The sequence below is a fragment of the Melozone crissalis genome, unplaced genomic scaffold (assembly GCF_028551555.1).
Source record: "Melozone crissalis strain CALT ecotype California unplaced genomic scaffold, PUWL_Pcris_2 ptg000005l_1, whole genome shotgun sequence".
Classification (NCBI taxonomy): domain Eukaryota; kingdom Metazoa; phylum Chordata; class Aves; order Passeriformes; family Passerellidae; genus Melozone; species Melozone crissalis.
In genome coordinates, this window is record NW_026535783.1 from 26,851,188 (window position 1) to 26,864,390 (window position 13,203).

Here is a 13,203-nt window from a genome sequence, read left to right on the forward strand (position 1 = left end):
TTATTCAATTTGTTCTGACTTGTTTTCATTGTTTTTAGAAATACGTACCCCTAAAACATAAAGAGCTGGAATTAAGAAAAGCTAAATATTCTGGAATGCAATTGAGTTCAGACACTCTTGAGGGGAAAGCATGGCAACATCCCAAAGCCACGGCAGATGTAGCGAGTCAACACACTGAAGCAGTGAGCAGCCCCTTCTTGACCCACGTTGTACAAAGGGTGTTGTCCCGAGACAGGTGAGTGGTACAGCCCTCTACAACTGTGTCATTGTCATGTTAACTTCAGCAGCTTATGACTCCCCACAGACAGAGAGGTACAACAACACAACAGCTGGCAGGTGACCCTCAGTAACTTTACCAGGTAGGTTACCAGAAAAGCCATGTCCTGAGCTGACCCAAGGCCATCAATCCCATCATCTGGGGGTGGCACACACCAGAGGAGTCCACAGGGGAAGTTCTGTAGGACACCTCACTGAGCAAGGAGGTCACTCAGCTTGCAAGGATATATGAGATACATGTGATACATTTCTGGGATGGTACAAGGGTTGTTAGGGGAACTTGAAGAGAGGAATCAAAGCGAGAGATCAAAGCCATTTGGGGAAGAAGTAGTGTGGGAAAATAGAAGGATAAGGAGACAAAGGAAGTTGGTCACATTTAAAGAAGTTGCTGGTTGGTACTGCATGGCCATGCCCTGGTTTGCATCACCACAGTCTGTCCTGTCTTACCAGCAAATGCTATTTCTGACTCTTTTTGTGAGTGTGGTTTTAGCTGAGCTTTCTAAATCACAGTGAAGTTACTGCACTCTACACTCCAAAGTTTTGTGAAAATGCATTACAAAAAAGCAGTATTTTATAACACTGTTCTCTTTAAAATACAACTAATGATACTTTACATGACCATTGAAAATATACCATCTACTGCTGCTTTCTCCAGTCCAGAGATGGCCTGAACAATTGACATATTGAAGTTTGTATCTTGCACTGAATTTTCGTACCTTTTTTCTTCTTTAGGGAAGGCTAAACTAAAGCTGAACTGGTGTCTACTAATGCTTCCAATGAGTCCAGCTGAAATATCTGGATACATAATTTGCTCTTTTTGACAGTCATAAGGGAAATACGCTTGATTGTTGAAATGTAGAAGCCCTCACACTCAACCACTTAAGTCACTTAAAACACTGGAAAAATCAAAGTTGTTTAGACAAACTGCAGTTAGAGCATTTTCCCATAATAAGGAAGTATGGCGACAGATCACAACATAAAGTCACTCAGGAACTAAGAAAGTGAAAAAAGAGGATGCTTGAGATCTCTTCTATAACTGATTTAACTACTTATTGAGCTGATTTTTAAAAATTCCAAATACCACTTGCACAATCAGCCTCTTAATTTAACAAGAACTTCAGGATTAAAAAAAAAATCTTAGTGTTTATTGATTTGAAATGTCCTTTTTTACAACAATCCACGCAGTTCCATTAGGTAGCATGTACCATGTTATTCTACTTACTAATATGGATATAGGGGTGGGAAGCTCTTAAATTGCAGTTTTATCTCATCTTCTAAAAAGCAAGAACTTGGTTGTTACCAACCCAGAAAACTCCACATGCTTAAAAATTTAACTGCACAAAAACCAGCCAGTCAGTCCTGTTTACTGCAACATGCCCAAGCCAAAAAAAATTCACCTGATGTCCTCAGCAACATTTGGATCCAGAGAACACAGAAGCAAAAGGCTCTGAAAAGACATTGCTGTCTGACCTCCAAATTTGTAGTTTATCTATGAATTATTAACACTATGTTTTCTTTCTTCAATTACCAAGTTGAGAGAAATTATCTCTTTGTCAAGGTAATGAACAGATTGCCACTTATGCCACTTCAACCTACCAATGGAAATACCAAGGAGACATTTGTATGGCCCTGGATAAGTATGTTGGACCAAAACTTTGGACCTGAAATTAAAACCTAACATTTGAAAAATAACCATTTGATATTTTAATCATAAGGCAATACAAGTTAAGATTATATGAATAAAGAAATGGGTCACTATTCATCCCTTACTAAAATTTTGCTTACTTGAATCAGTTGAAATTTGAACGTCTTTTGTTGATCCTTGTGTTGACCCATCAACATCATCATCTTCATCTGTAAAAGAGAGATATTTTAAGAAAGGATTTTTGTTGATTTGCATGGAAGGGAGAAGGTGTTGGCCATTTGAGAACAGCTTCCATCAAACAAGCTAACACAAAAAGAACCAGTCAGAAAAGCACACTTTCTCTTTCTACCTATTTTATGATAATAATTCATAGCATTAAAACTGCATTACAAAAACAAAATTGCATTGTCATGTAGCTACAGTGAAGGCACACATGAGATCCTTATAGTATTGGTTTTAATATTGCAACTACTGCAATTCATTCTTTTCTGAAGTCATGATGTTTGACTGTCACCAAAGTATGGATGTTTCCATTAAGTTTTAAATTACCAAACCAATCCAGCCATCCAGTCAGAAATACTGGTGTTAGAGAAGTAATTTCCACAACGGAAAAACAAAGTTACTGACACCCAAAGAGAAAGAAACTGCTGCTCTCCAGAAGAGGACTTTGACAGTAGAGTCATCACTCTCACTAAAGCTAGGAGCTAACGTGTCAGAAAATAAAACCATACATAAGATATTCCAAAAAGATTGAAATAAATGCTGTGAACATTCTGCATTTGCTTCTGTGCAAAACATCCTCTCTGTGCTCTTATTCCTGACACTCAGGGCCATATAAGACCAGTGCAAATCCAAACATGATCAATTTTCCTTTTCTGAGGGTAGCAGTGGAGTGCAATGCAAGTGCTCATCAAATAACAGTATTCACACTCACACCCACTGAAAATCCCAGTCAGTCCTGACTGGGACGCAGGCAAAACTTCCACAAGATATAAGCCAGGCAACACCTTTATAAAAAACTATGCCTTGCAGCTGAGGGAGAAAGCAAGAAAACAAAGCACAAAGCAAAAAAGAAAGTATAAAATAAAACAAGTAAAGGCAGATCTTCAGAGCAAAAGAGGTACTGCGGAAGTCAAAATCCTAGAGAACTTCCAAGAAGCAGAATCATAGTATGTCAAGAAGGTCCTAGGCAATAGTCCTAAACTTGACACCAGGTAACACACTGAATATTTGGGTAATGCTTCAAGTGTCTACAAGAAGACCAACAACAATGCTTTTGAGTTGCGGCTTTTAAAATATAAGAAGTGCGTTGAGATATTTTCCCTGTTATAGCGAACAGACAAACAGATCAAGTTTCAAACTGGAGAGAAATTTAGACAGTATGGTCTTGAAACACCTCAAAATAAGAGAAACCTGAATGCCTTCTTGAATTTCATTCCAGATAATTTTTAAGAAGCAGTAAATATAACAATAGGAAATTACTGCTCCTGATGGCTCTCAACCCTTTTCTTTTCCAGTTTAGATGAGAAGAAGCTGACTTCTTCTATTACACTTTCTCCTTCAGTCTGAATAGTAGGGAAATCTACACCAACAGCATCTTGAAACTATTCCAGTGAAGTTCAATGACTTTGAAATTTGTTATGATAGGAATCATTTGGAGGAAGACGCTCCACACTGCTCTGTCATTGCATCTCTTGGTAGCTCAAGAGTTCAAAAGAAGTCTCTTCCAACACAGAGATGTTTGCTGAATGCTGGCGATGAAGCTTAGCATTTATGCTGCGGCAAAAGCTGCTTCAGACAAATGGTCCCCAGTAGGTCAGCAATGATGGCTGCACTCGTTCACTGCACGGGACAAATCATCTGGCACTTGCCAGCCACCAGCTTGGGACGAGCTGTGCCTATGCCTGCAGCAGGCAACGCATCCAGGCCACTGCCAACACTCTCTGTACCTCAGACTGGTGTTTCCACAATCTTATGAGTGATGTCTTTTGTCAGCAGTGGCAACAGAGGAGCACCCTCTGCACATGCCATGTCAGGAGAACTTAATGGCCTGCCATCACACAGGAGTGCTAATTATCTTTTGACAAAGGAATTTCTTGCTCCCCTGAAACACCCCTAACATGCACACCATCTTTAGCAAGATCTGCCACCCAGAGTCTATGCTTTTCTCCTGAAAAAGCAGCAGCAACTCCTGGGGCAGCTGTCCCAAGTTGCTCCATTGTCAGAGGAGCATCAAATACATCCCAAGAGAGTATCAGGGAGCTGCTGGATTCATGACACATCTTGGTAACTTTCAGCACATACCAGGAGCTAGTGGGATTTCATAAGAAGACGAAGGTCTGTTCTGTGAACATGGGTAACAAGAAGGACTAAAAGGCTAGAGCACTGAGCTTCCCTGACCAAGGTTGATGTGAGAACTAGTTCAAGACAATTCTTGGCTCTGCCATTGAGGAAGAATTTGGGCAAAGAAAAAGAGAATATAGCAATAGTATCCAGTGCTATTGGCGGTGACCTGCAGACACCTGATTTTCAGCAGATGACTGAGAATGGCAAACATCCTAAACATCCAGCAACAGGTCTGGAAGCAAGCCTCAACAGGATGTGGATGGTATAAAAGAAGTCACGTGGAGACACCAGACATATTCAGCACGTAGGTGCTAAACCAAGATGCAAAAAAGCACTGTCAACTACGGAAACCCAGAACAAAACACTTAATGCACAGCAGAGTGCAAGGGAGGTGCTGCACCACAAATATTACTCACCACGCCCTGTGCTGAGCCACAGCTGTGGCTCACTGACCATGAAAGAAAGGAAGATGTCAATTGCTGAGGCAGCTGTCAAGGTCACAGGTATGCAACAGACCTGCAGCAGGAGGAAAGGGAAGCAGCCCCACGGCTCGGGCTCTCCTCCCCTGGGTGGAGCCTCCATCCTGAGAGGCTGCTGCCCACTGCATGATGGGGAGCTAAACCCAAGGGGCAGAAATTCTCACAGGCCACAGGAAAGAGAGCCTGTGTTAGAAATGAGATTTTTCAAGGTGTTGCTACACCATACCTCTGTGACACACAGGCTAAGGACTATAAAAATGCATTCTGGCTTTCCAAACAAGGTGGGTTTTATTCAATTTCATTTTTTTCCCCTTCATGCCACAACAAAGCACTGGAAATGGTCCCAATTAAGTTAGTGAATATTCCTCCATCCCTATGTATCTGCTTCTGACCACAAGCTAATGGCTGCATTCTCTCAATTCAAAGGATCAGACAAACTTTTTCATTAAAGCAACGCAAAAATGCCATTCTTACTTTAAAAAACCTCAACTATGTGTAATATGAAATAACACGCTTAGCATGTAGCATAGTCCTGAAATAGAAAATCTTTTCTTCCGTCTCTTAAAATATTGAAGGAAGAGACTAGAAGGTGTAGCTAAAATTGTGTAGCTTGGATTCTTTCACTTAAGGTGCTCCATGGTCAATTTTATTAAGACGTGATTTAAAAATAAAAAAAAATGTGAAACTCAGACATCTTAACAGAACACACCACTGTTGAAGAGAGAAACTTAGCATCAGAAAACTCAAACTGAAGATTCTCTTTTAAAGGTTTGTGATTAACTTTTCTTAGTTATAATAACTTTAGTTATAATCAACTTTATCTTTCTTAGTTATAATCAACTTTATCATCCCTTAAACCTTTGGGACACTTGTGAAATACCTAACAACAGAATGGAATCAAAGTTCACAGTGAATCCTGCAGCACAATTAAGCTCATCTAGACTGGATTGTGTTTTGGTTACTTCTTATGTTGGAAACATTAGGAACTCCGTGGTTTTCAAGTGAGTGCTATACCACATCTTTTACCACTAGCAAGCAAATTTATTAAAAAGAAAAAGCACTCATTGAAAAAAACCCAATCCACAAGAGCAGCCTAACTGCTCCTGTCTGCCTTTGGCAGGTCACTGGGGCGGCCTGGGCCGCGCAGAGCTCGGGCCACGCGGTTCACACGCCAGCAGCGCTTCTGCTACGGCCTCTGCACACAGCACACAGGCACTGCTCATCATCAGCCCTCCTCACCAAAACCACACCTGAGCCACGAGCACTAAGCTCAAGAGCATTCTGACACGTTGAAAAAAGAGCGGTGGCAAATATCTAACTTTGATGAGCTGTATTTTGCCTACCTTTTATTTCCTTTCCTATTCCATTCAAGCACCAAAACAAAGGTTTTACAGGTAGGTAATAATCAAAATACAACTGAAAAAATACTTCCATGTACCTCAGGCTTAAAAAAAATTCTTGCTCCTAAAGAGCTGTTAGACAAACATTCACTCTAGATGGCAGCAGAACATTACCCTGCCTAGACATATGGTATTGTTTCAGCACAGAAACCTTAAAAAGGACAGATGCTTAATCCAAGAAACGAATAAAAGTATCTGTACACATGATATAAGAAATAAGTATTTTCAGCAATGATAACACTAACACCACAATTTTTGATTCTAAGTTTTCGCTTTCTTTGTTTCAAGGATAGTGCACAAATTGCCCTGCACCAGTAAACAGAAGTTTCTGCATTTTGCACAGCATCCATTAAAAAATCTCTAACCTCTCCCAGAAATAGCAAGAAGTTACTGTATTGCCACAAAAGACAATAAAAAGTAGAAATAATATATTTAATTGACTGATGACTCTAGTTTAAACAAACTCATCAATTAGTTGCATTCAACTTTGAAATTTTTACCTGATTCTGTTTGCAAATTTTCTGATATCCGAAAACAATGCAATTTGCTGAAGTTGCGAGAAAACAACTGAACACAACTTGGAGGAAGAATCATATTCCTTAATCTTCCAAAGGTACATTCTGGTGGCACAATTACACAGCAAGCAGCATGAGCCTATAAACAACAGCATTAGTAAAGAACTTGTGATACACACTGGATGTAAATTTATTCATAACAAACTATGACTGAAATTGTATAATTCAGGTTAGGGATAATATAGACCTTTTGTAAATCACCTTCATTAAATGAATGGCCCATCTGCCACTCTAGATTTTTATTTGTGTAATTTAGATTTTGTGTTACCAGTAATAGGGAGTCTTAATATATCAAGAACTTTCAAGGATCATGAACCTGTTCTGTTAAAAGCAAAAGGTTTTTATACAGCTACACGGAGAACTTTAAAGTTTTGGTCTCAAACTCTGATACACCACTCCATGTGGATATTTACTGAGGGAAATGGAAAAGGTACTCAGGTTATATTGAGCAGCTTGAAAAGAGCAGTATCCTCTTATATAGCTGTACCCACTTGCAGACTCTGAGGTTAGACTGTTTTCAGTTTTATTCCAAAAGGTGACTGGATAGTTTCTGCCTTTACACTGTTGGAAATCTTCTGCCTTTATTGAATACACATACCTTTGTATGTATGGCCACACAGCATGTTACATTTCCTAGAGAAACTGTAGAACATTTGAGAACTGTATTTGGCTGTTCTCAAATACAGTCCCTCCCACCTCAGAAATTATGTCTCAGATTAAAATACAAACCCCACAATATTAAAAAAAAAAAATTGAAATCATACCTGAAATACTGAATAACCTCTAGAGTTTTATTTTAAATCATTACTACATGGAGTACCTCATCTAGCCTTAAGTAGCAAATTAATGATTTCTTACACATACTTTCAGTTCCCACCTCATCTACTGCTACTTTCACTTCTACCATATTTTAATATGAGGTGGCATTAAGTGGATGGACTAATTGTTATCTGCACTACACACTGTTTATCAGTGTGTGAAATGCTGTGGTTTCCAGAATTATTATTGAAGGGTGCCATCAGCTTGCACGGGAAATAAACATGTGCCATGTGAATGGAAAAACACAGAAACTGGTACTGACAGCTTAAAAAAACCCCAACCACACAGGCTAAGATCTATTCTATGCTGAAATAACAGCAAACATATGAGAATGGTAAGTCTTTATCCTTGCTGAATTCATGATTTGAAATAAATTCTGATTTAACAGAGAAAGTGCCTGCAGGCTTCTAGCCACAGATCTATAATGATTAGGCCCTGATAAATTCCACTGGATTTACACAAAGCTTCACTGTGACTTTGAGAGTTGTTAATTAAAATACTATGAGGAGGATTTAAAAAATCAGATTTCCCATCTAACACATAAAAAAAAATATTCAAATAAATAACTGTATAGATTAAGTGTATTTACAAAGTGTATAAAAACATATTTATACAATGTGCAAATAAATTATATTTATATCAAGTGTTCAAAAAAGCACGTGCCCATATATATATATGTGGTTTACCACAAATACATGCAGCAGCACAACATACCAGGATGCCACACCATTCACATCTCATGCCAGAGAGCACCTCAGAAGACCCACAGGTTTTTTTGCAAAATTCACAACGAGCACTTGAAGAAAGGTTTCCCTCCCTCCAGTGGTGGTGGTAAGTATCCTGAGGGAACACATCACATGAATGATACATCACTTAGCATTACATGAATCAGATACACATTCATTTTCAATACAACTTTAAAATCAGTAATTCAAATAGCTCTGAGGAAATAGCAACAGATACTAGGGTTTTTCTCAAGATAAATACGAATCTTTAACAATATAACATTTCACTAAAAAAAGAAGTCTCATCAGACTATCAAAAAAATTATCACTGTGTTTTTCCTTCACAGTCCACAAAAAAAATTCTTTTAAAAAAACATCCTACAGTGTCAGTAATCTGTATCTACTGTGCTGTGAGAAAACAAGAAAATAGGCAGTTGTGCCTCAGTCAGACTGCAGGAAGCATGAGGATAAGAGAACGTTTGCCAGGGATGCAATACAGCCAACAGCTCAACATACAGAAAAAAAAGAAAAGAGTTCCACAATCTTTTGCAAAGAAACTTTTATATAAGATTGTGATTATATAAGAATGTGATTTTTTTTTTTTTTTTGATTTGGAGGTTGTACACATCCCACAGATTTTTCAGCAAGAGTTCAAAAGCATTGTGAATATATTAGCATTTAAGTTCATCTCACTCTTTGAAGTATATTCTGAAGTCACACAGGTCCTTTGCCTGTCAATAAGCAACTAAAGTGCTTTGATAACTGGCAGCATGTGAGACTAAAGACCAAGACTGCTCCTTCTCTAGTCCACAAAGTACACGACCACCTTCCCCTGCAGAGGCATCGGCACTTACATGGTCCAGGTGCCCATCCTGGTGGCACTGCCGGCAGTCACTGCAAGCAAACAGGATACAGTCTGTGTGCACATGCAGCTCACAAACTAAAAGCACAAAAACAAAAAAAACTTTTTTAGACTGGAAACCCCAGGGTTTTTCTGCATCTCCTTCTGCCCTCCCTTCCATACTCCTCTACTACCCTTTTCACACCATACTTTTTCTCCTTCACGCTCTTTACATTCAGCAAAGGTAGACAATAAAGAAGTACACCAGCATTGTTTTGTGTGTTCCTCCACTTCCTCTGTGTTAAAAAGATGCAACAAATATAAAGGAAAGGCTGAGCTAATTTTGCTCATAAGCAGCACTTGTCATATTTCCTCCAATTACAGCAATTTGAATGTGTACAGCCGCTTGGCTTTGTCTCACAGTTCCAGAGGAACTGCTGCCTACTCCAACATACCTGTGCCTGAAGGCTACTTTGAGTCAATCACCATATATAAGGTAAATCACTATTTCATTGTCAAAAAAATGAAATAATTTTTTCAGAGCACCCTCCTAAGTAAGGTTAACATTGCCTTCCAAAATATGATACGTACTTGTAGGTGGAAGAAGTTTGAGTGAACTCTGCAAATGTTTAGGCAAGTTTTGGTTTTAAAATGCCTTCATTATTTAAAAGCTGACTTGAAATACCAGATGTGAAAGAAAAGAATTTGCAGTTAAGCTACAAAGTCATGAGTTACAAAAAAAAAAATTCCCAAAACAATAACTAATAGATCTCCATACCTAGCTTCATAATTTCAAGAGTTAGGAGGGTTCTCTGTGGGCCTCAGAGACAGAGATGGATAAAAAGCTCCTCCTGTAGCTGCTTTGTAAATACTCAGGGAAGGCATCTCACTTTTCATCAAGTAAATGAAAGCAAGAGACAAGCATCAAATTTTTCAAATACCTTTCAGTTCCAGTCAAACAAGTTATTTCTCCAAGCATATCACAAAAATATGAGAACTGTAACCCGAAGATTGGAAGGTAGCGACTGCACATATTAGCACATTATCTGGAAGTGTCTTGAAAACAATGCTATTAATTTACTTGAAAACAATGCTATTATTTAGAAAATAATACCCAATTTGTGCTCTTTGGGCTCTTACAGAGCAGAATTAACACTGTGTTTTCTAACCCCAGAGAAGACATAATCTCCCATCACACCAAAGCAGACTCATGACTAAGTCAACCACAAACACACACAGCTCCCCATGCTCAGTGTCTTTCTTCACTGCACTCAAGAACTTCTCTCTGAGCTGTGGCACAGTCCCTCCTCCGCTCACATTTCTCCCTGTTCATAGAGGCAACAGGAGTATTTTCCATTTTTGCCAGTTCAACTAACCAGGCAAACTAGATGCTTGGAGTCATACTCTTGCTAATGTTCAAAGTGCCCATGGCAACGTTGCAGCTTCAAGGAATTTACAAAAGCATTGGGGGTTTTATTGTTAATTCTAATACAGGCATACACTGCCCTTTGCTATACTTTGTAAGAACACAGAGGGGGTTTTACCTTTCGTTTAATTCACATCTGCTGCTTCCAGCACCAACCCTAGCCCCAAATTGGTAAGAAATATGTTCACATAAATGGTGGGAATGTCCTAGGGAGTTAATCCCTTAAGCTGACGATCCTGGTGTAGGAAAGAGGATGTTTTTGAATGTAAAGATTAAATTAGAGGTCCTACAAAAAGAAATTTAATCTTTATCAGCCATTCCATAATCTGCATTATTCTTTAACACATAACAGAATGACAATCTTCTGTTCAAGCTAGCTATGAAAGTTCTTTATGATTGCCAAAAAACCCAACCTGATTAATTTCAGATACATAAACTTGACAGAAAAGCCTTTAAAATGTTAACTGCATCCTTCTCCAATCTGCTGCTCCTGCTCAATGATTATTAAGAAACTTTAGTAAAGAATTCAGCACAAAAAAAATGTTTGGATTACTCCAATTTCTATTTTTTAATTTCCATCCCTTCTTCCTGGAAATAAAGGAACAACATCATGAGACCGGATTCAACTGGCAGCAGTGAAATCTGGTAGCAAAAATAGCTATCCAAAGCAATCAGTAACTGTCACCAGAATTTGGAGTCAATCTATTGTCATTTTTACCAATGACACGTATGTATTTATTTCACTATGCATTAATAAACATGCATGCTCATTTCTGAGAACAGGTCCCCTACTGGGCACCCCAAGATTTATGTGGGTGAAATCTTTTACTTCCTTTCAAGAAAGTTTATTCAATTTTAATATATAAACAGTGTAAATCAAGTGACTAAAGTCACTTGAAAAAAGTGATTATTTTACAAGTACATTTAATGATGTCAATCATTTGTTTAGAGAAGGTAACTCCATCTTAGCCTTTGTTTTAATCTTAATTATGGTCAAGAGTCCAGGAGAAGTTCTTAATTTTAGTATCAGACATGAACATCATAAACAAGACTAGATTTGCAGTATTAAGTCATTAGAGATAAACAAAAAAAAAAAAGGAAGAAAGTTCTATATCTCCATCTGAATTTAAAAGTTTGTTACCATAAAACATTAGACTTCTAAAACAAATTCCACAAGCATTTTTGAAGAATTAAGGAAGAATCTTGTGCATTTTATAAACTTCAGCTGCCCTTTTTAAGATACATTTTAAAAAATTAGTGGAGAAAGAAATTGTAGACTTACTGGTATTCAGAAAAAGGGCACCGAACAAATCACACCACACAAAATAGTAAAACTGTAAAATCCATGTGAGGAAAACAATTCAGAACCTTAAACGAACCATTAAAAAAATTCTGTGCATGTGTAATATCTAACTACAACATGTGGCTTCATGTGCTTCATGTTTACAAAAACTTAAATGGAAACATCTGAAAAAATATTCCTTTGCACTTGTAGGCTGGGTTTGGTTGGGGTAGAGTTAATTTTCTTCACAGTGGCTAGAATGGAGCTGTGTTTTGGGTTTATGCTGCACACAGGGTTTATAATATAGAGATGTTTTAGTTATTCTTGAGCAGGGCTTACACAGAGCCAAGGCCTTTCCTGCTTTCCGTACTGCTACGTTGGAGAGGAAGTTAGGGAAGGCTGAGAGGAGACACAGCCAGGACAGGTGACCCAGACTGGGCAAAGGGACATTCCAGACCATCTGACATCCTGCTCAGTATTTAAAGCTGGGCACAAGAAGGAGGAATGGGGAACATTTGGGGTGATGGCATTTGTCCTCCCAAGCCCCTGTGAGGTGTGAGGGGGCCCTGCTGTCCTGGAGATGCAAAACACCTGCCCACCCATGGGAAGCTGGGAATGACTTCTTCACTTTTCTCTGCTTGTGTGTGGGGGGGTTTTACTTTCCATATTATACTGGCTTCCAATTGTCTCCCTGATCCTCTGGAGGGGCAGGCAGCGAGTGGTGCTTAGCAGCTGTCTGGGGGAAACCACAACAAATGGATACAATGAGAATGCAGTAGAATTAATAGAGTCAGAATATGAAAGCAAATTTTAGAAAGCTTTAACTAAATTGGATCACTAAACTAAAGCTATTTGTAATAGTTAAGAGGGTATAACTAGTGAAAACTATTTTCTTCTCAAATTTCTACGTTTATCTAACGGCACACAGGTTCTGAGTCTTAGTAAGATCACTAGAAAATTCCCTGTGCTATCTGTAGCTCACAGAACATCCTACCAAACCGTCCCGGTCACATGGGGACTATGCTAAGTGACATATTCCCACTAGTCACAAGAACAGTCTGGCTCCATTATGCAACTCAACAGACAAAAGCAGAAACAGAAATACTGCGCCATTCCAAGTCTAAATGCCGTGATCAAAGAGGATTGCTTCCCCTATACGTACACAAATCACATTTAATAAGGCATTATCTTTAGCAAAACAGCGATTTTGGAAGCAACTCAATTCCCTGAAGAATTGATTTTTCATTCATTAGACTTTTTTAAACGGTTCAGAGGTAATATTCCTATAAAACAGTAAATTCTATTTAACCTCACAACTCAACTGAACAACTAATAGACATTTAAGACGATGGATAATTGGAGAGCTGTCCTACATCAAAATCAGTCACG

At 38.6% G+C, this 13,203-nt stretch overlaps 1 protein-coding gene across 1 annotated transcript in view; it reads right to left on the reverse strand.

Moving 5' to 3' along the window:
* DGKQ (diacylglycerol kinase theta) overlaps positions 1-13,203 on the reverse strand; it is a 90,871-nt gene that overhangs the window by 41,641 nt on the left and 36,027 nt on the right. Inside the window, exons 6-9 of the mRNA XM_054289341.1 lie at positions 9,120-9,205; positions 8,255-8,380; positions 6,647-6,800; positions 2,062-2,130 (exon numbers count right to left, since the gene is read on the reverse strand). Of these exons, the coding sequence (XP_054145316.1) occupies positions 2,062-2,130; positions 6,647-6,800; positions 8,255-8,380; positions 9,120-9,205 (435 nt within the window). The remainder of the gene's footprint in view (positions 1-2,061; positions 2,131-6,646; positions 6,801-8,254; positions 8,381-9,119; positions 9,206-13,203) is intronic.